Raw genomic sequence first — 22,234 nt, 5'->3', positions numbered from 1 at the left:
TGTTATTTTAATTAGGATGCTGGGTTTGTTGATTCTTGTACATAGGCAAAAAGAAGTTAATTTCACTACTCAAACAAAAGGTGCACGGGAATTCACTGTCCTAGCCAGTGTACAACTCTCAGCAAACAGTTCTGAAATAGTTAATCTGGTCATTTGGTGGGGTTTGGCTGAGCAGAAATCAGTTGCCACATTTGTCTGCATAAATTACATAACTATCTGCACAGATATCTGGTTTACCTCAAGGGCATACATTCAATAAAGTGCATCTCTCCCTGACCGCACATACATTACGTGATGAAGGGTTTCGGCTTGAAACGCTGTCACTACCTCCTCCCATAGATGTTGTCTGGCCTGCTGAGTTCTGCCAGCATTTTGTGTTTTTTGTATATGTTTTAGAAGAGTCGTTTGATGTACATTTATAATTTTTGTCTTATAGATCACTTTCAATGTTACATTCACTCAAGGTTTCAGGATTAGATTTGATGAAAAGAGTCAATATCAAAGCTAAAAGTTTGAAAGTTGAAATGGTAAGTGAGCATATTGACAAAAAATACATATTTTTCTGGTACAAAATCACTTTCTATGAAAGTCAAAATCAATATTTGATTACCAAAATTGTCATTCTTAAGACCATAATACCATTAGACATAGGAGCAGAATTAGGCCATTCGGTCCATCGACTCTGCTCCATTATTCGGTCATGGCTGATTTATTATCATTCTCAACCCCATTCTCCTGCTTTCTCCACATTACCTTTGATGTCCTTACTCATCGAGAACCTATCAATCTCCCATTAAGTACACCCAATGACTTGGCCTCCAGAGTCATCTGTGGCAATGAACTCCACAGATTCACCACCCTCTAGCGAAAGAAGTTCCACCTTATCTCTGTTCTAAAAGGATGTCTTTGTATTCTGAGGCTGTGTCCTCTAATTCTAGACTCCCCTGCCATTGGAAGGGCCCTCTCCATGTCCATTCTATATCGGCCTTTCAATATTTGGTAGGTTTCAATGAGATCTCTATTTATTCTTCTAAACTCCAGCAAGTGTAGACCCAGAGCAATCAAACATTCTTCATACAAGTATTATTATATCTTAATATAATAGATTCTGTAGGCAATACATACTGCATCCAACATATTCTCATGTGAGAAGGTGGTTATTTGGAACATGGAAAGAGTGCCAGTTGTTAAGCACTGAATTTCTTTAGTGGGCTGGAGCTCCACCATGTGAGGTGTCACATTTTGGGTGCAAGGTGAGAACAAAATGAAAATCAAATTTATTATTACTGACATAACATGAAATTTGATGTTTTGCAGCAGAAAAGTCCAAAAGCATAAAAATATATAAATTAGAAAAATAAATAAATAATGCAATAAGGACTAACAAGATACTGCTTATGGACAATTCAGAAATCTAATAGAGGAGAAGAAGCAGCTGTCTCTAAATCACTGTGTGTCTTCCGGCTTCTGTACCTATTATCTGATGGTATTAATGAAAAGAAGGCTTGTCCTCAACAGTGAGGGTACTTAGTGATGGATGCTACCTTCATGAGGAATTACCTTTTTGCAAATTACTTCATGGTGGGCAGGGCTGTGCCCAGGATGGAGTAGCTGAGTCAATAATCTCAGCAGCCTCTTAAAATCCTGCTCATTGGAGACTATACCAGGTAGTGTCTCCACCACACATCTAGTAATTTGTGAGAATGTTTGGTGATATACTACATATCCTCAAAACCTTAATAAAGTAAAGCTGCTGCTGTGCCTAATTCATGATTGCATTGATGCATTGGGCCCAGGATAAATCCCTTGAGATGTTGACATCCAGAAACTTCAAACTGCTCACCCTTGCCACCATTGACCCATCAATGAGAATTGTATGTGTGTTCCCCTGGATTTCCCTTGCTGAAGTCCACAATTAGATCACTGGTCTTGCAAATGTTGAGTGTGATGTTGTTGTATTAACACTACTCAACCAGCCGATCTACCCAACTCCCGTAAGCCTCTTCTTTACCATCTGAGATTCTACAGACAGTGGTATCATAGGTGAATTTATAGATGGCATTTGAGCTATGACTCATGAGTAGAGCATGGACTAAGCACTGTCTGAGACGTCTGTGTGACATGCTGCATTTGGGAAAATAATCAAGGGTATTACTTTCACAATGAATAATAAAACCCTGGGGAGTGTTGTAGAAGAGAAGGACTGAGACATAGAAGCACACGGTTCCCTGAAAGTGGAGTCACAGATAGGCAGGGTAATGAAGACTTTTGGCATGGAAGCCTTTGTCAGTCAAGGCTTTGAGTATAGAAGTCGGGTTGTTACATTGCTTTTGGATTTCAGTTTTGGTCACCCTGTTATAGGAAAGATGCCATGAAGCTGGTTAGAGTGCATAGGTGATTTACAAGGATGTTGCTAGAACTCAAGGTACTGACTTTTGGAGAGAGGTTAAGATGGCTGGGACTTTTTTTCATTTAGAACCTAGGGGGAATGAAGGGTGACCTTGTAGAGCTGTGTAAAATCACAAGGAGCAGAGCTGGAATCAACGTGCACAACCTTTTTCCCAGGGTGGGAGAATTAAGAGCCAGAGAGCATGAGATAAGAAGGGAGAAATTTAACAGGAACCTGAAGGACAACTTGTATAGCAGAGGATGATCAGTAATTGGAATGAACTGACAGAAGTGGTAGATACAGTTGCATTAAAAGAGAGCTGGACAGGAGAGGTGTTTCTGAGGCAAATTCAGACAAATGGGACTAGTTTGGGTGAGAATCTTGTTTACCATGGACCAGTTGGACCATAGGGCTTGTTTCCAAACTGTGTGACTCTTTGAATCTACATAGCCAAATCAAGGGTAGATAAGGAGGTCTGAGCGAGTCACTGGAGTTCTAATGCTAAAGCAGACTCCACAATTCAAATCCCAACTACAGTAACAGTAAGGCTAGATTTTACTTTTCCATTCCCTTTTCTCATCAGATCAGCTAAGTTATTACTACAGCACTTGTGAATCAATGTGTCTATTTCTTTACCATGTATTTATTGACCAGTGTAGACCACAGCATTTTGGGGGGGTGGGTGGGGGGGGGGAAGCAACCAGATGTCTTGGTACAGATTGGTACCAATGTCATAGGAAGGAAAACAAAGAAGCCCTGAAGAGAAATTTTAGGGAGCTAGACAGAAAGCTGAGAAGCAGGATCTCCAGGGTAGTAATTCCTGGATTGCTACCTGTGCCACGCACCAATAAGGGTAGAAACAGGTAGATTTAGCAGATAAATGATGGCTGAGTAGCTGATGCAGGTGGAGGGCTTCAGGTTCTTGGATCAGTGGGATACCTTCTGGGGGAGGTACGACCTGTACAATAGTGAAGGGTTGCACCTGAACCCAAGAGGGAGGGACCAATATTCTCACAGGCAGGTTTGTTAGAGCTGTTGGGGAGGGTTTAAACTAAATTGGTAGGGAGGTGGGAAGTGGAGTGAAGGGATTCAGGATAGGATGGATGGTAAAAAAGCAAAGCTGGCATGCAGTCAGACTGTCAGGACGGACAGACAGATGATTGGACAAAATTGCAGCCAGCAAGGTGAGTATTAGGAATGCAAAATCAAAAAGGTACCAAATACAGTATCGAAAGTGTTATATCTCAATGCACAGATAAGGTGAATGATCTTGTTGCACATTTACAAATTGTTGGGTATGCTGCTGTGGCCATCACTGAATCGTGCCTGAAGGATGGTTGAGGTGGGAGCTAAACATCCAAGGTTACACATTGTATCAGAGGGATAGGAAGGAAGGCAGTGGGGGTGTGATGGCTCTACTGGTAAAGAATGGCATCAAATCAGTAGAAAGCTGTGACATGGGATCAGAAGATGTTGAATCCTTGTTGGTTGAGTTAAGAAACTGCAAGGGTAAAAGGACTTTGATGGCAGTTATATACAGGCCTCCAAACAGTAGCTGGGATATGGATCACAGATTACAGTGGGAAATAGAAAAGGCGTGTCAAATAGGGAGGGACCAATATTCTCACAGGCAGGTTTGTTAGAGCTGTTGGGGAGGGTTTAAACTAAATCGGCAGGGAGGTGGGAAGTGCAGTGAAGGGATTCAGGATAGGATGGACGGATAGGCGTGTGTAACTCCCTGGGTCCCCTCAGGCTCGCTCAGCTCGTTCTTGTCTAGGGGGAGCAGCCTTCAGCCCCGCCAAACTGGGTAATCAGCTGGTGTGGATGCTGTGTGATGTCCCCGCCTCACCCAAAAACAGACAGCACACCATATGCAATTAAATGAGTACAATTTATAAAGGTTACTATAACTAAGTGATTAATAATGATACAGTATATATGAAGAGAAAATTAAAGAAAAGGCGCCAAACTTATCAAAGTCCAAACCACTTCATGCACAGCCGTTGGAGCTCAATTTCTGAAGTCTTCTGGCCTCCATTCGATCCCCTCTGAACTCCTCGACTCGCAGCTCAGGACCCTCCAAACTCCTCGACTCTGCAAACAGCTCAGGACCCTCCGAACTCCTCGACTCTCCAAACAGCTCAGTACCCTCCGAACTCCTCGACTCTCCAAACCGCTCAGGACCCTCCGAGTGGTCAACCAAGCACATCTAGCTTCATCCCCCCCTCCTCGGAGAATCTCCCAGCCTCGGACCCCCCTTTGGGGTCCGATCCTCGCCCAGCTTAGAGCATGGCGTCCTCTCTCTCGACCCCCTCGCGCCGATCTGCCCAAAAGCCCATCAACAAAAGCTTACAGACTCAGAAGAAAGAACATTAATCCCCATTTGGTTTACAAAGGAATACCATTCTCGTTATCAGTAAATTAGCATTCCTGCTAGTTAACAAAAGGAAACCCTTTCCCAACAGTAACAAAGAAAAAAAAAGAAACCCCCTTTACACGTGGGAAATAGAAAAGGGGATCTGATTGAAACATGTAAGATTATTAAGGGATTGGACACGCTGAAGGTAGGAAGCATGTTCCCGCTGATGGGTAAGTCCAGAACTAGAGGCCACAGTTTAAGAATAAGAGGTAGGCCATTTAGAACAGAGATGCAGAAGAACTTTTTCACCCAGAGTGTGCAGGATATGTGGAATGCTCTGCCCCAGAAGGCAATGGAGGCCAAGTCTCTGGATGCTTTTAAGAGAGAGTTAGATAGAGCTCTTATAGATAGCGTGGTCACGGGATATGGGAAGAGGGCAGGAACATTGTGATCATTGTGTATGATCAAACATGATCACAGTGAATGGCGGTGCAGGCTAGAAGGGCCAAATGGCCTACTCCTGCACCTACAGTCTATTGTCTATTGTCAAAAGGGCAATGTTATGATAGTCATGGGAGATTTTAGCACCCAGGTAGATTTGGAAAATAGGTTGGTAATAGATGTCAAGAGACTGAATTTGTTGAATGCCTATGAGATGGCTTTTTAAAACAGTTTGTCTTTGAGCCTACTAGGGGATCAGCTATACTGGATTGGGTGTTATGTAATGAACCCGAGACGATTAGGGAGCTTAAGGTAAAAAAAAACCGTTAGGAGCCAGTGATTGCAAGATGATTGAGTTCAACTTGAAATTTGATAGGGAAAAAGTAAAACCTAACATAGCAGTATTCCAGAGGAGTAAAGTAAATTACAATGGAATGAGAGAGGAGTTGGTCAAAATAAACCGGAAGGAGATGTCAGCAAGAAAGACAGCAGAGTAGCAATGGTGTGAGTTTCTGGGAAAAATGAGGAAGGTGCAGGATAGATGTATTCAGAAAACAAAGAAATACTTGCATGGAAAAATAATATACCCATGGCTGGCAAGTGAAGTCAAAGCTTTTTTCCAAGTATATAAAAAATAAAAGAGAGATGAGAGTGGATATAAGACCACTAGAAAGTGATGCCAGAGAAATAATAATGGTGGATTGAAATAATAATGAGTATTTTTAAATAACTAAATGAGCACAGTATTTTGCATCGGTCTTCACTGTGGAAGACACAAGCAGTGAGCCAGGTGTTGAAGGGTGCAATTAGATTAGATTAGATTCAACTTTATTGTGATTGTGCCGAGTACAGAAACAAAGCCAATGAAATGCAGTTAGCATCTCACCAGAAGTGCAAAGAATGGTGTTATTAACAAAATAACTGTGAATAAAAAGTAAGAGCTACAGCACAAAAATATAAAAGTACTGAGACAGTACAATATGTACATAAGTCACCCAGACCAGATGAACTGCACCCTAGGGGTCTGAAAAAGGTAGTGGCAGTAGTAATGATCTTTCAAGAATTATTAGACTCTGGCATGGTGCCTTGCAACTGTCATTTGACTCCTTAACAAAAGAGGCAGGCAGCAGAAACGAAATTACAGACCAGATGGCCTGACTTCAGTGGATGGGAAGATGTTGAAGCAATTGTTAAGGATGAGGTTATGGACTACTTGGTGACACGGGACAAAACAGCATGGTTCCCTTAAGGGAAAATTTTGTCTGATGAACCTGTTGGAATTCTTTGAGGAGATAACAAGTAGATTAGGGAAAGGGGATGCAGTAGATGTTCTAATTTTGAATTTTCAGAAGGCCTTTGGCAAGGTGCCATACATAAGGGTACTTACTAAGTTAAGAGCCCATGCTATTACAGGAAAATAACTAGCATTGTTAGAGAATTGGTTGACTGGTAGGAGGCAGTGAGTGGCAATAAAAAGATCCTTTTCTGGTTGGCTGGTCATGACTAAATGTGTTCTGCAGGGGTTGGTGTTGTTACTGCTTCTTTTTATGCTGCATATCAATAACTTAGATGAATAAATGGTTTTGTTGCCAATTTTGCAGATGATGTGAAGATTGGTGGAGGGGTTGGTAGTGTTGAGGAAACAAAAAGGCTGCTGTAGGACTTAGACAGATTAGGAGAATGGGCAAGAAAGTGGCAAATTAAATACAATGTTAGAAAATGCATGGTCATGCAATTTGGTAGAAGAAATAAATGTCCAGACTATTTTCTAAACAGGAAGAAAATCCAAAAATCTGAGATGCAAAGGGACTTGGGAGTCCTTGTGCAGAATTCCCTAAAGGTAAACCTGCAGGTTGAGTCAGCGGTGAGGAAGGCAGATATAATGCTAGCATTCACTTAAAGGGTTCTAGAATACAAGAGCAGGGATGTGATGCTGAGACTTTATAAGGCCTCACCTTGAGCATTGTGAATAGGTTCGGGCTCCTCATCTAAGAAAAGATGTGCTAGCATTGGAGAGGATTCAGGAGAGGCCCACAAGGATGATTCTGGGGATGAAAGGGTTATCATATGAGGAATGGCTCTGGGATTGTACTCACTGGAATTTAGAAAGATAGGGGGGATCTCATTGAAACCTTTTGAATGTTGAAAAGCCTAGGTAGAGTAAACACAAAGTACACTGCAGATGCTGTTGTCAAATCAAGACTTACAAACAAGCTGGATGAACTCAGCAGGTCGGGCAGCATCCGTTGAAAGGAGCAGTCAACGTCTCGACCCAAAATGTTGACTGCTCCTTTCAATGGATGCTGCCCGACCTGCTGAGTTCATCCAGCTTGTTTGTACGTCTAGATAGAGTAGATGTTTTCCATGGTGGGGGAGTCTAGGACAAGAGGGCACAAACTCAGGATAGAGCGGCATCTATTTAAAACAGAAATGTGAAGAAATTTCTTTAGCCAAAAGGTGGGGAATTTGTGGAATTTTGTTATACAGGCAGCTGTGGAGGCCAGTTTGTTGGGTGTATGTAAGGTGGAGATTGATAGGTTCTTGATTGGTCACAGCATCAAAGGTTACGGGGAAAAGCCAGGGAGTGGGGTTGAGGAGGGGAGAAATAGGATCAGCCATGATTGAATGTCGTAGCAGACTCAGTGGGCCAAATGGCCTAGTTCTGCTCCTGTGTCTTATGGCTATATGGTTTCCTGCTGAATATTTCCCACAGTTGCATATAAATGTCAGAATTGATTTCAGAAATGTTCAGTCTCTTTTTCCTGTCTCCTGTCATTTATGGTGCAACACCATGGAATACTTGGTAAAAATCAGTTGTGCACTGAGGACAGCAGTCTGAATGGCTGACTACTGTCCTGATTTTAACATGCAGCAAATTTTAAATATAAACATTAAAGTACCCTTGTACCACACAAATCACAGTTATCTTAAATGCTGTTGTCTGTTTTGTATTTTTGCATTCTCTTCTTTAATGCACAAATGATAAATAATCTTTAGTATGTGTTTGCATCAATAACAGCTGCAAGATGTGTTGTTACAAACTTCAAGAAATGACGACTGACCGCTCCCAAGTTTTAAAGATTTGGTTACTGAATAACGGATATTAATAGGATAGATCGTTACACGTCTATTAATTCTGAAGCAAAGTATGAATTATGCTGGAACATCTGGAGAATGTTTCTTGAAAATTCATTGAATTTAGAAAATATTAGAATTTTTGAAGATGTTACTTTCCTTTTATGGATTGCCTTAATTATCATTAATGGAAACAATCTTTTAAAAGATGAGACAAGCTTAAGTTAATCAAGTTACTTTTCAGACTTCCTTTCTCTGTTGTCAACTATATTGTGTAACTATAGAAAAGCAGCTAGTGCATATTGTGTATTCATTTCTTTGTATCAGGAATGGATGAACAGGCTCATTTAGTATATGATGAAACTTTAATTATAATGCATGAAAATATTGTTGGCCATATCATTTATTGCAGTACAATTAGTTACAAATTTTATTAATAATTAAAGGTTTTATGCTGTTTCTATGTTTCTGCAATTTGTTTTACAGTAATGAAACTTCTGTATGCCCTGGTTTTAGTGTAACTGCAAATTAAACACATCTTAAAATTTAGCAATACTGTATATGTCTGTTTTAATAAGAACTGTAATCACACCAAGTTAGAGCCTTATATTTGGTAACCTTTATCTTGAGGGTTGAAACTTTGAAAGAAAAATCATTGTCCTTGTTTCAGCATGGTCTGGTCAGAAACATTATTAAAATTCCCTTGTGATATACTTAACATACTTAAACATTCCAATTAACCGAAACATTGTTAAAAAGGTTGCAGATGAAACAACATATTTACAATAAGCCTTAGTAATAGTGGAAGGAGAAAATTCTGTCATGATGGAGAGATTTTGTGAGACAGTTTCATTAGTTGACAGTAAGGGCCCTGACTTACAAATGCATGACAAGTGCTGAAAATAGGACTAAGCAAGTGGCCAGAATTAGCGAGATGCACAAACCATGGACATCATATATAACAGAAGGGAATAAAGAGATTTAAAAAACAATTGAAGCTTTTAAAAACAGATATGTCAACATCATCATCAGTCAGGTGATGGGTGAACTAGACTTGACACTATATGGAAGGACAGGAAGTTTTTGTGTAAGCTCGTATTTAAGAAAGAATGAAGTAGAAGGTGAGCCTAGAGTTTGCTGAAATAGTCAACAGTTCAATTATTCCATGTATGTTGCAAATAGTCTCAATTGAGAAGTACTTCATCGTGGTTATCAGAAGTGATAACTACCAAATGATGACTTTTAAAAATGCAGAAGTGGGCTTCCTGGGGAAGAAAGAGAGCAAAAATAATCCAAGAGAGAAAAACATAGGGTAGATGATATTAATGCTGTTACCTGGAGTGGATTCTTCCCTTCAGTGACTTGCAACTGGACACCAGATCTATCAAAATGTGGCATTGAAGGCAACCCAGAAATGGTCTCAACCCAAAATGTCAGCTGCGCCTTTCCCTCCATAGATGCTACCTAACCCACTGAGATCCTCCAAGTTATTGTGTTGACTCCAAATCTACAATTTCTCCGAATACCACAAATATCCAATTTTATTAGGAACAATCAAAATGTCCCAGTGAACAAAAGTAATGGGGTGGGTCATTCATTTCTCTAAAATCATTGTCTCGAAGGCCATATTGTTTCTTCTAGTATGCACCCGGGCTTTTGCTGGGGAGCTGGCTTCATCTACATTAGTGTGAATCAGTGAAGCGCAATGTAACATGGGCCTTTCCCAGTGCATGTGACCAGCCATGCTTTCAGAAAGATTTTAATAGCCAGTAGCAATGCCACTGAACTGATTGTTTGCCTTTGCTTTCACAAACTGGAAGCATTAAAAATTCAGGATTATTTTGAAAATTTCAAAAAAATTTAAAACACCAACACACATGCGAAAAGCATGTAATATATTGTTTGATACTGATGGGAGGTTGAAAATAAACATGAGATTTTTAAAATTAATTTTTACTATCCAGATTTCATTGGCAGGCCCAGCATTTATTGCCCGAGACACATTTGCTTTGAGAAAATGATGGCTGCCATCTTATTGGATCCTGCACTGCTTCTGGTGAAGGTTCTCCCACAGATCTTAATGAGTTAGACTAAGCAATAAAAAGAAGCAGGTATTATATTTCTCATCAGAACTGTTATGTTTTTCAATTTCAAAACATTAACTTAATTCAAATGGTGTCTGAAAATACAGGTGTAGATTGAGTTTATTTTAAGCACAAGGCAAGTACCACGTGCTAGCATGATAATGTATGCAATTAACATACTTTTTCATTTACACTCATAATTAATTATTTAAACGAACAAGAATGCTTAATCAACCAATATATATGCAAGATTACTCAAATATTATTGGCATTTCGAATACATAACAAGAGTAGTGTGCAAATTGGAGGGAAACCTTCAAAGTACGATCTTCCCATGTACCTACTGTTTTGCTGTTCTTGCTGGTGGAGGTCACACGTTTGCCAAGTGCTATGAGAGTAGCCTGGGCTGCTTCGGTTTTATAATTGGAACACTGCAGAGGTGGTGCACCTGCGGATGAAGCAATGAATGCAGGATGGCAGATGGGTGCAAGTCAAGTAGGCTGTTTTGTGGTAGATGGAACTGAGCTCAAAGATTTGTTGATGCCACATCCATCTAGGCAAGTGGAGAGTGTTCCCTTATATTCCATGCAGGGTACAAAGACTGTGGGGTTTCTGGAGCTGAATCAGTTGGCACAGGATAGCAAGTTTCTAATCTGTTCTCATTGCCATAATATTTATATGGTTGGGTTTCTGGTCATTTCTGACCTAGCAGATATGGATGATTGGAGGACTCAGTTATGCTACGTCAGGAGTATGTGGTTAGACTCACTAGGGAGAGATGCTCATTACCTGGCTCTTCCGTGACACAAATCATGAACCCAAGAAGTTCCTCAGATGCTGTAAACCCAAAGTAACACACAAAAAATACTGGAAGAACTCAGTAGGTCAGGCATCATCTATGTTGACTGTCCTGAAGAAGGGTGTCAGCCCAAACATTGACTATTCATTTTCATAGATGCTGCCTGAACTGCTGAGTTTCTCCAGCACTTTGTGTGTGTTGCACATCTCTCAAGTGTTACTTTCCACTAATCACATCAAGGTTGAATGTTGTCTGCGACTTGCTGTATGAACCACATCACATTGCTAGTGGAATTGATGATTGTGCAATCATCAATGAACATCTCAGTATGGTGGCAGGAACTAGCTGAAGATAGTTGGGCTATTACCCTGACCAGCTTCTACAATGATGATCCGAAGCTTGGACGATCAATCTCGCTCAACCACAACCAGTTTTGGTAATGGTAGGTTGGATTCCAATAACTGGAGTTATTATACATTGATGTCAGTTCGCTTTTATAAGGTTGATTTGATGCCACATTCAAGTGAATAATACTTGGAAATCAAGGGCAGGAGGTCTCTCCTCACCTCTGGAATTCAACTTCATGCTTAGCCCAAGGATGTGACATGGTCTGGAGCAGAGTGATCCTGGTCCAACCCAAACTAGGCATGGTAAATTGGTAAGTTAACATTAATAACAGTTAATAGCATTGGTGCTGCTGATGATGAATAGGCTGAGCGAGTAGTAATTAACCAGAATGATTTAGAACATAAAACACTACAGAACAGTACAGCCCCTTCTGAGCTGTGGACCTTTTAACCTACTCCAAAATCAATCTAACCCTTCCTACCCACAAAGTCCTACAATTGTTCTTTCACCCATGTGCCTATGTAAGATTCTCTAAACTGTCGCAAGTGTACCTGCCTCAATCAGCACCTCCAGCAGTGCAATGCACTACTGCTCTGGAAAAAAATTTACCTTTGATATCCTTGCTTGACATCCAGCCAATCACTTTAAAATTTATGTCCTTATCTTATTAGCTACTGTCAGCTGAGGAAAAAGGTGCTGGATAGTCACTCTGTCTATGCCCCATATCACCTTACTCACCTCTATCAAATCTTCCCTCATCCTACTTCGCTCCAAAGAGTAAAGCTCTAGCTCACTCAACCTTTCTTTATAAAACAAACTCTTTACTCCCAGCAGGATTCAGATAAATCTCCTCTACGCTCCTGTTCCTCCCTATAATGAGACAGCTAGAACTGAACGCACTGCTCCAAGTGTGTCTAAGCAGAGATTTATAAAGCTGCGACATTACCTCATAGTTCTGGAACTCTGACTAATGAAGCCTGTTAAGTACCCTTGTCACGTGACTAGGGTTGAAGCTATACTGGACTTGAGGTAATGGTTGTGTGATGGTGGAGTGATGTCAATTTCCCGCCAGTAGAGGTCATGTGACAGGTCTGTTTTACAGGTATAAAAGGAGGACCCCTCCCTGAGAGGAGGGGCAGTTCGTGGCTGGACTTGCCATGTTGACTTCATGCCACTGCGTGATTTAATGTTTTGACACAGTTTAGTTGAAAGATGAAGTTTTATCTAATGCCTAAAGTTTAAAAGGTCATTGCCAGCAGTTTCTTTATAATACTGCTAGTTGCGAATCAGTGGAGAGTGAAGATCGTTTGGGAGTTAAAAGATCGAGGAGAATCGATTTCGACGGTGAAACAGGTTCGACCTTGTTTGATCCTTATTCAGAAGGAATTCGTTGACTGTTCTCAACGAATTCCCTGTGAAATAGCAGAAAGGATTGGGAACAGTTCTGTAAAGGACAGGTCAGTGCCTTTAAGCCGTTTTGTTACGTAAAATTCTTCATGGGAAACAGTTTGATCTTGGGAACCGAAGGAATACGACATGAAAGAGAATTTAAATCGTATTAAAAAGTCTGTCCCTTAAAAGGACCGGGAACATTTTGAACTTTTGGCAATACTACTTTGAAGAACTGTTTTTGCAACATCGCTTTAAGAACTGTTTAAGCTTCATTGCTTTAAGAACTGTTTAAGCTGCCGCACAGCAGCCGATTTCCGGTTGCGTTAGTGATTTGTTTACTTTTAGGGGGTTTGTTTTCAGTGTTTAATAAACATGTTACTTGTTATAAACTGAACTGAAAATCCAAATCCACACCATCAACTGTTTATCTGTCCTGTTTGTTATTTCTTCAAAGAATTCCAACAGATCCATCAGACAAGCTTTTTCCCTGAGGAAACCATGCTCACTATGGTCTATTTTATTTTGTGTCTCCAAGTACCCTAAAACCACATCATTAACAATCAATTCCAACATCCTCCCAACCACTGAGATCAGACTAATTGTCCTATAATGTCCTTTCCTCTGCCTCTCTCCCTTCTTGAAGAGTGGAGTGACATTTACAATTTTCCAGACTTCTGAAACCATTCTAGAATTCAGATATTCTTGAAAGATAATTATTAATGCCTCCACTATCTGCTCAGCCACCTCTTTCAGAATCCTCGGTGTACACTGTTTGGTCCAAATAACTTAACTACCTTTGGACCTTTCAGTTTCTCAAGAACATTCTCTGCACAAGGGTTCACATGCTCATCTAAATCCTTATCAAGTATCTGCTGCCAACATTCCTCAGGCAGTGTATTTAAATCTTTAACCATTCACTGCATTTAAAAAATCGCTTAAATTCTCTCTAAATCATGCAAACCTTATCTTAAACATAAACCTTCTGGTTTTAGATATTCCACCTGAACTAATCCAATTTGCCCATGTTTGGCCCACATCCCTCTGAACTTTTGTTATCAATGCACCTGTATAAACGTTTTTAAAATATTGTTAATAGGCCATAAGACCACAAGACACAGGAGCAGAATTATGCTATCTGAGCTATCGAGTCTGCTCCGCCATTCAGTCATGGCTGATCCTTTTCTCTATCTCCTCCTCAACCCCAGTTCCCAGCCTTCTCCCCATAACCTTTGATGTCATGTTCAATCAAGAACCTATTAATCTCTGCCTTAAATACTCCCAATGGCCTGGCCTCTACAGCTGTATGTGGCAACAAATTGCACAAAATCACCACTCTTTGGGTAAAGAAATTTCTCTGCATCTCTATTTTGAAAGGAGGCCCTTCCATCCTGAGGCTGTGCCCTCTTGTCCCAGACTCTCCCACCAGAGCCATCAAATGTTCCTCTTATGATAACCCTTTTGTGTTGCCCTTAAGGCATTTGTTTAGCTTTATTACATTTTCACTTTAGTAATTTGTTTATAATTATTCTCTAGTTAAAGTTAAGGTTGAGAACTACGTTGCAGTTGTTGAAGGTAAATTCATTGTCTGTGATGTATCGCGGCATGTCACACCCGGTTTTGCCGTGTCTTGTGGGTAAATACCAGTTTGGAGAAATAGGAAGGTGGGGGGCTTGTCTGTGCAGGATCAGCGTGAGAAAAGTTCCATTTCTATGCACTAAGAAACATCATAGAAGCAACACCTTTTCACCATACGTTAATGCGGAAGAGTGAACAGTAAATGGTTAATCTTACTGCGATCCTGTCCTCATTGACTTTGGTTTAACTTGGTGTTAGTTTAGAGTTTCTACACCCTGCACGAGAACACTACAGAGAAAAGGCGGCGTTACCAGGTGTTTCGACAAATGGTGCAATGGACTCGTAATCTAGCATCAAGTCGTTGACATCCAGTGCCAAAAGCAATAGGGTATCAGCAAGCAAGGCTGCCCTCGCAAGAGCTAAAGCAGAAACCGCCAAGATGCGTGCGTCATACGCTGAACAAGAAGCAAAACTGAAACTGGAAAAGGCTGCCAGAGAATCAGAACACAAGAAGGAAAGGGCTGCCAGAGAAGCCGAAAACCAGTTGGGAAAGGTAAGGATAGAAACAGTTAGAAGTGCTGGCACTCCACCGAGAAGTCGAAGCTGCCATGGTGGAAGCAGAAATATTAGAAAACGCTGAAGAAATACACGTTCTAGATGAAGTAAAATCTACTTCAGAAAGGACCAGATTGGAACGTACTAGCGAATATGTCCAATCTCAGAATGACCTGAAGATTCGTTCTTCCTCTCGATACTTACCTGCTAATGTCCCATTTCATGAGAAGTCACAGGGAAGCCTAATTCTAGTGTGTCCATCTGGGGAAGACAATTTACGCTTGCAACCTTGCAATGAACACAAGCGTGATAGGGCTGATGACAAATACTTCTCAACACCAAACTTACCAGATTTGGTGAGAGAAAAGGCAAAGGCTGAAGTCAGAACAGCAAATCCCATCACCAATCACGCTCAGTCATATGCCCGCCAACATATTCCCCCAGCCAGCATGACACTTGCAGATGAATCCATGGCACAGTATTTAGCACGACGAGATCTCGTCACTTCAGGACTATACCAGTTTGACGATAAGCCTGAAAATTACCTTGCGTGGTACTCCTCATTCGCCAATGCAACTGGCGGAGTCCAGCTCACAGCAACCCAAGAGTTGGACCTTATGACTAAATGGCTGGGAAAGGAATCAAGTGAATAGGTGAGACACATAGACTCAGTGTATGTCAACAACCCCAAGCTAGCCTTACGCAAAGCATGGGAGAGACTTTGGGAGTGCTATGCGGCCCCTGAAATTATTGAAATGGCACTATTTCGATGGCTGGAAAATTTTCCTAGAGTGTCAGCCAAGGACCACACTAAGCTAAGAGAGCTTGGAGATCTACTCATGGAGATTGAAGGCACTAAAGAAGATGGCTATTTAATTTGCCTGTCATATCTAGATACTTCTTACGGAATTGGACCAATCGTGGACAAACTTCCATTTGGGCTGCAGGAAAGATGGGTGTCTGTTGGCTTGGAGTACAAGGAAGAGAACAGTGGTCGACTCCCTTCCTTTAAGTATTTCACTAGGTTTGTGTGCAAGAAGGCGAAGAAGCAAAACGACCCTAGCTTCATGAGTCAAGGTAGCAGTATAACTCACACCAAGCCAGTCAAATCTACTTTGAATAATTTTAACATCAATAAACCCATCTCAGTGCATAAGACTGAAGTCTCCACAACTAACAGTGACCCTAGCAAGAATTGTCCATTGCAAAACAAACCCCACCCCCTCAAAGAATTCAGAACATTTAGAAAAAAACCCTTTGACAAGAGAAAGGCCCTTCTCAAGGAGAAAAAAATATGTTTTAAATGCTGATCCTCTACCTCCCACCTCGCTAGAGAGTGAACGATCCCCGTGAGGTGCTCGGAATGTAATAGCACTAATCACGATGGGGCCATGCACTCTGGCCCGTCACCGCAAACTGACAAAGCTCCTTCACGCTCACAAGAGGAAGGCGGGGAGGGAGAGGATCACTCCAGGACAACTGTTGTCAGCTTGAACTGCACAGAAGTTTGCGGTCAAGGTCAATCAAGCCATTCTTGTTCAAAGATCTGCCTCACAAAGGTGTACCCTAAGGGAGCCAAAGACAAGCCATCACACCCTATGTAATTCTGGACGACCAAAGCAATCGCTCACTAGTCAGACCAGAGTTCTTCGACTTGTTCAACACTGAGAGTGAGCAGTTCCCATACTACCTTAGAATTTGCTCAGGCAGCGTAGAAAGATATGGCAGGAGGGCAGAAGGTTTCCAGCTCGAGTCGCTGGATGGTAAAGTTGTCATCTGTCTCCCTCCACTCTTAGAGTGCAATGAAATCTTGAATAACCGCACTGAGATCCCGACGCCAAGCACAGTGCTACATCAGCCTCATCTCCACCACATTGCCAAGCACATCCCAGAACTGGACCCAAAAGCAGAAATACTCCTGCTAGTAGGAAGAAACGTTCTCCAGGTGCACAAGGTCAGGCAGCAGGTCAATGGACCACACGATGCCCCCTTTACCCAACGCCTGGATCTGGGCTGGGTGGTGATAGGAGAGGTGTGCCTTGGCAATGTACACAAACCGACAGTTAACACGCTCAAGACCAATGTGCTAGAGAGTGGCCGCCATTCAATTTTTCAACCCTACACAAGCTTTATGTGTATCAAGGAAGCACGATAAAAAACTTGCTCCACCAGCAGAAAAAACTCAACGAGAAAGACATTTGAGCTGATCGAACCCGAAAGAGACTCAGAAATTCGGCCGCAAATACAAACAGGAGTCACCTACCTGGAAGAATCAATACATACCACCGAACGCTTTCAGCGGTTCCCACTTTGAATTTCTTAGTGAGAGGACTTGCGTTCCTCATTCACAAGGCCAGATCCCACAAACAGTCATCCCGAAATAGTAAATGCAAGGAATGGCACAAATGTGACTTACCTCGCACTGCGGATGAATTGGCCCAGGCAAAGGATGTCATCCTTAAAGCAACTCAAAAAGCAACTTTTGCAAAGGATTTTTCGGCCCTCCAAGCTAATAAACCAATACCAAAGAACAGCCCTTTGAGGAAACTCAGCCCGATCCTGAAGAACGATCTCATTTGCATTGGAGGCTGGTTAATACGCTCTCACCTTTCAGCTGCAGAAAAGAGCCCAGTAATCCTGTCCCAAAGTCAGCCATGTGTTCTTACTGCTCACACGCCATCACCATGAACAGTTAAGGCATCAAGGCCGTCACCTGACGGAAGGAGCAATCAGGGCAGCGGGATTGTGGATCTTAGAAGGCAAAACACTGATCAATTCAGTACTCCACAAACGTGTTACCTGCTGCAAACTGCGAGGGAAGCTGGCAATTCAACGTAAGGCAGCCCTCCCACCAGAACACCTCACAGCCTGCCCTCCTTTTACGTATAAGATCCACAGTCCCGCTGCCCTGATTGTTCCCTCCTTTTGATAACTACGTTACTACGTAACTACGTTGTTGAAGGTAAATTCATTGTCTGTGATGTATCACGGCATGTGATGACAGCACACCCGGTTTCACTGCATCTTGTGGGTAAATAAAGGTTTGGAGAAACGGGAAGGCGAGGGGGCTTGTCTGTGCAGGATCAGCATGAGAAAAGTTCCATTTCTACGCACTAAGAAACATCACTGAAGCAACACCTTTTCACCATACATTAATGTGGAAGAGTGTACAGTAAATAGTTAATCTTACTGCGATCCTATCCTCATTGACTTTGGTTTAACTTGTTGTTAGTTCAGTTTCTACACCCTGCACGAGAACACTACACCTTTCATTCCTGAAATCATCCTTGTCAACTTCCTCTGAATCCTCTCCAATGACAGCACATCTTTTCTAAGATGTTCACAATACTCAATGTGAGGCCTCAACAGTGCCCTATAAAGCCTCAGCATCACATCCTTGCTCTTGTATTCTAGACCTCTTGAAATGAATGCTAATGTGGCATTTGCCTTCCTCACCACAAACTCAACATGCAAGTTAACCTTCAGGGTGTTCTTCTCAAGGATTCCCAAGTCCCTCTGCATCTCAGATCCTGGATTTTCTCCCTGTTTAGAAAATAGTCTGCATGCTTATTTTTTCTACCATGCATTTTCCAACATGGTACTTAATTTGCCACTTTCTTGCCCATTCTCCTAATCTCTCTAAGTCCTTCTGCATCCTATCTATTTCCACAACACTAACTGCCCCTCTACTAGTCTTCATATCATCTGCAAGCTTGGCAACAAAGCCATCTATTCCATTATCTAAATCATTTATATACAATCATTTATTGTACTTGCTTCAAGCACATCCTCTGGCAGCTCATTCCATATTCTTACCATCGTCCACGTGAAAAAATTACTGCTCTGGCCCCTATGAAATCATTTCCCTCTTTCCTTTAACATATTTCCTCTAATTCTCAATTCCCCAACCCTGGGATTAAAACTGTACACTAACCCTATCAAAACCCCTCTTGACCTTATACACCTCCAAAATCATGCATCATTCTCCTTCATACCAAGAAATAAATTCCTAGCTTGCCCAACCCCTCCCTACAAACCCAGTCCCTCAAGACCTAACATCACCCTCTTGAATCTTTTCTACATTCTTTCTGATTAATGGTATCTTCCCTTTAGCAGGATTATAAAAACAGTACTCCAAGAGTAGTCAACAGCATCTCGTGCAACTGTAACACTTCATGCAAACTTCTTTGTTCAGTATGTAAAAAACCATCTTCACCACCTGTTACATCATTTTTCTAGTGTGGCTAACTACTTTCTTATCATTTTCAATGTTAAACCTTTTTCTTTTTAGCACACTGCTGTCCTAAAGCAGAGTGCTGTATCCATTGCACTTGCAAGAAATTCCCTTTCTTTTTTCAAGAAGCCTTCTCTTCTGAACACCTAGCAATCACCTAACACCTAGCAAACTTTACCAGCTTGATTGATCTTTAGATCACTTTCCAAATACTGAGGTGGTTTCATTTACACAGTACACATGTCAACCTATTGAATCCTTCAGAATTTTCTATTCTCCTTGGATTTTGGAGAGATTCAGGCTCCAGTCCAGTAGTAGCTTTCTTTTTTCAACATTTCCCCCTGAATCCTGTCAAATACATTCATTAATGTAATAAGAAGAGGTTCTTTTGGATTTGAATTTGAGTTAATGCACGAGAAAGAGAGCAACTCAATCATAAACTTTCTAACATTAAGTTTATTGTAGAAATACATAGATTAATAGAAAAGAGAAGACAAACACAAAGTCTATAACAAGAGAAAGACTGCAGTTGCTGGAAATCTGCAAGTGTGTGTCACAAGAAATCTCTGGCTGTTCTGCCTAACAGGCGACTTCGACTCAGGATGGTTGGTCTGGAATACTTTGGATCATGGACAGTGCCAGGATCACCACACTTAGAAGTCCAAAGAGTTCGGCCAATGTTCGAATGATGAAACCAGCAACTTACGGTACATATGTACAAAGCTTATCAGACACACTTTAAGTGAATCCGTAGGCATACTTAGCAATAACAATATTATATGCAAGCAATGAGCAGTTGCTCTTGACAATATCAAATGTTCTCTCTGATACTAATGTGCATTAGAAGTTGCTTTGTGAAGCAGGTTTTAACAATGATTGATTACGTGTCACCCTGTGATGATTTCAACTCCCTTTTGGGGTATTTCAAATTTCACTTTCCCGCCTGTATCTGGAATGCATGATGGTTACTTGCAGTGTCCAGTTCTGCTCCTCTATGTGATTGCAGAAGAGTGGTCCTTAAAAATACTGGAAATTCACTAACCACAACAGGGTGTAGAGTTCTGCTCCTGCTCACTTACTATGCCTAGAAGTTACCATTTATAGCTTCAATGAACTAATTTTAACAAATTCTGCTGATAATCTGACAGATTAATAGATTATGTCACTTGCTAATTTCAACAGATCTACAGGGGTAGCATTCTGACTGATTGAATCTCTGCCTGCTTTGGATTGTGCAGGATTGAAAAAGGCTGCAGAGGGTTATATCATCAGACATGGGCACAACCTTCCCCACCATCAAGGATTATCTTAAAGAGGTGGGCATCTCAAGTTGGTGGCATCCATCATTAAGGGCTCTCATTATCTGAAACCTGCTCTTTTGTTATTATTAACATGGCACAGGAGCCCAAAGACCATAATCAACATTTTAGGAACAGTGTCTTCCCTTTCACCAGCAGATTTCTAAATGGTCCATGAAAATGACCTCATTATTCCTCTTTTTCATTATTTATTTTTTGTAACTTAGAGTAACATTTTGATGCCTTGCACTGTATAGCAGCTGCAAAAAAATACAAATTTCATGACATATAATTAGAGAAATAAACATTATTCTAATTATCTAGCTGTTTTCAGCATCCTGTTGTAGATATTTGCATTTGACATTCCAATTAGTATACAAGAAAAGAGATAAAGATATTGCAGATGCTGGAACCTGGAACAATTTGCTGAAGAAACTCAGCAGGTCGAACAGCATCTGTTGTAGGAAAGATATTATTGACATTTGGGTGCTTACTTTCCGTTCCTCCTTAACAATGCATTTTGGAGAAGTTTTCTCAATGAAGGCAGGCTACCATCAAACGTCATTCTATTTTGTAACCCTATCAACATCTGCATCTTAAATAGATAATTAGAGAATAGTGATGTATCCATTTTCAGTAAGAGATGATAGCCAATTTTAAGCTAAACAATGAAGGGGTTCTTTTGGACCTATTGCACCTATGTTGGCTCATCAGGACAATCACATTCCCTTACTAATGTTTCCTGCAAGAACTTCTCCCTGGATTCCCAACATCACTCACTGTCCTCTTGTCCTCTCCCCCTCCAACCCTGATCCTGCCATTCACCCACTCACTGGAGCTAATCTTACTGTGGCTAAGTAACAAGACCTTTATGCAGGATTTGGTAGATTTTACATCTTGAAGTCCTTTAAACTTAAAATAATATATGGAAAGATGAGGGACAAGAAGAATGATTTCAACCTATTGACCTAATGACAAGTCAGACAAGTTTCTAATTGAATTTTGAATTTTCCTATCATTTCAAATTAGCAGATGGTTTAAGAAATTTAATTTGGAAACAAAGTTCTCATTTAAATTTGTTCATTCCACCAGCCCAATTTTGGTGGCTGTATTATTTTGCCTAATTGAGATCCTTAACATCCTCCTTTCTCAAAAATAAATTGTTAAATCTTCATTCCCTGATCTTTTAAAGCTGGCATCCTATTACTCACTTTCTATATTGCCAGCAATGCAGCATCTAATTATTTAGTTATTATTAAAATAGACAGGCATGCCATCTCAGTGAAAGCCAGTACCTGTATTAGCACCCAGTAACTAATTTATTTCAAGATCTATTTCACATTACAGTGATTGCACATCCTTATCTCTTTTGGTAAAAATAAACCATTCCTGCATCTGAGTTACTTGAAAGATAAAGTTAAACAATCTAACAAGTTGTTTAAATTCTTACGCAGTGGTAAATGATACCGGCAGAGCTAGTTTGTCGTCGGAAAATGAGGCATTGGGTTTTGGACTTTGTAACTACACTGGATGGCGATCTAGTGCAGTTATACAGTGATGTATTTATTTACATTGTTCACTAACATTTTTAAAACTAACATTTAGTAAAACTAATAGTTTTACTTTGAAAGAATGATAGGAGGCTGAGGATAGAAGATATCATATGTAAGAATGCAGAGACAGGG

General features: G+C 40.9%; 1 protein-coding gene across 1 annotated transcript in view; it reads left to right on the top strand.

The window, feature by feature from the left end:
* LOC132401503 (complement factor H-related protein 1-like) overlaps positions 1-8,654 on the top strand; it is a 64,095-nt gene extending 55,441 nt beyond the window's left edge. Inside the window, exons 10-11 of the mRNA XM_059983529.1 lie at positions 437-527; positions 8,209-8,654. Of these exons, the coding sequence (XP_059839512.1) occupies positions 437-508 (72 nt within the window). The 3' untranslated portion in view covers positions 509-527; positions 8,209-8,654. The remainder of the gene's footprint in view (positions 1-436; positions 528-8,208) is intronic.
* Positions 8,655-22,234: the final 13,580 nt, after the last annotated feature.

The sequence above is a fragment of the Hypanus sabinus genome, chromosome 11 (genome assembly GCF_030144855.1).
Source record: "Hypanus sabinus isolate sHypSab1 chromosome 11, sHypSab1.hap1, whole genome shotgun sequence".
In the NCBI taxonomy this organism is placed as follows: domain Eukaryota; kingdom Metazoa; phylum Chordata; class Chondrichthyes; order Myliobatiformes; family Dasyatidae; genus Hypanus; species Hypanus sabinus.
The sequence above is the reverse complement of the archived record's forward strand: the minus strand, read 5'-3'. Positions and strand labels throughout refer to the sequence as shown.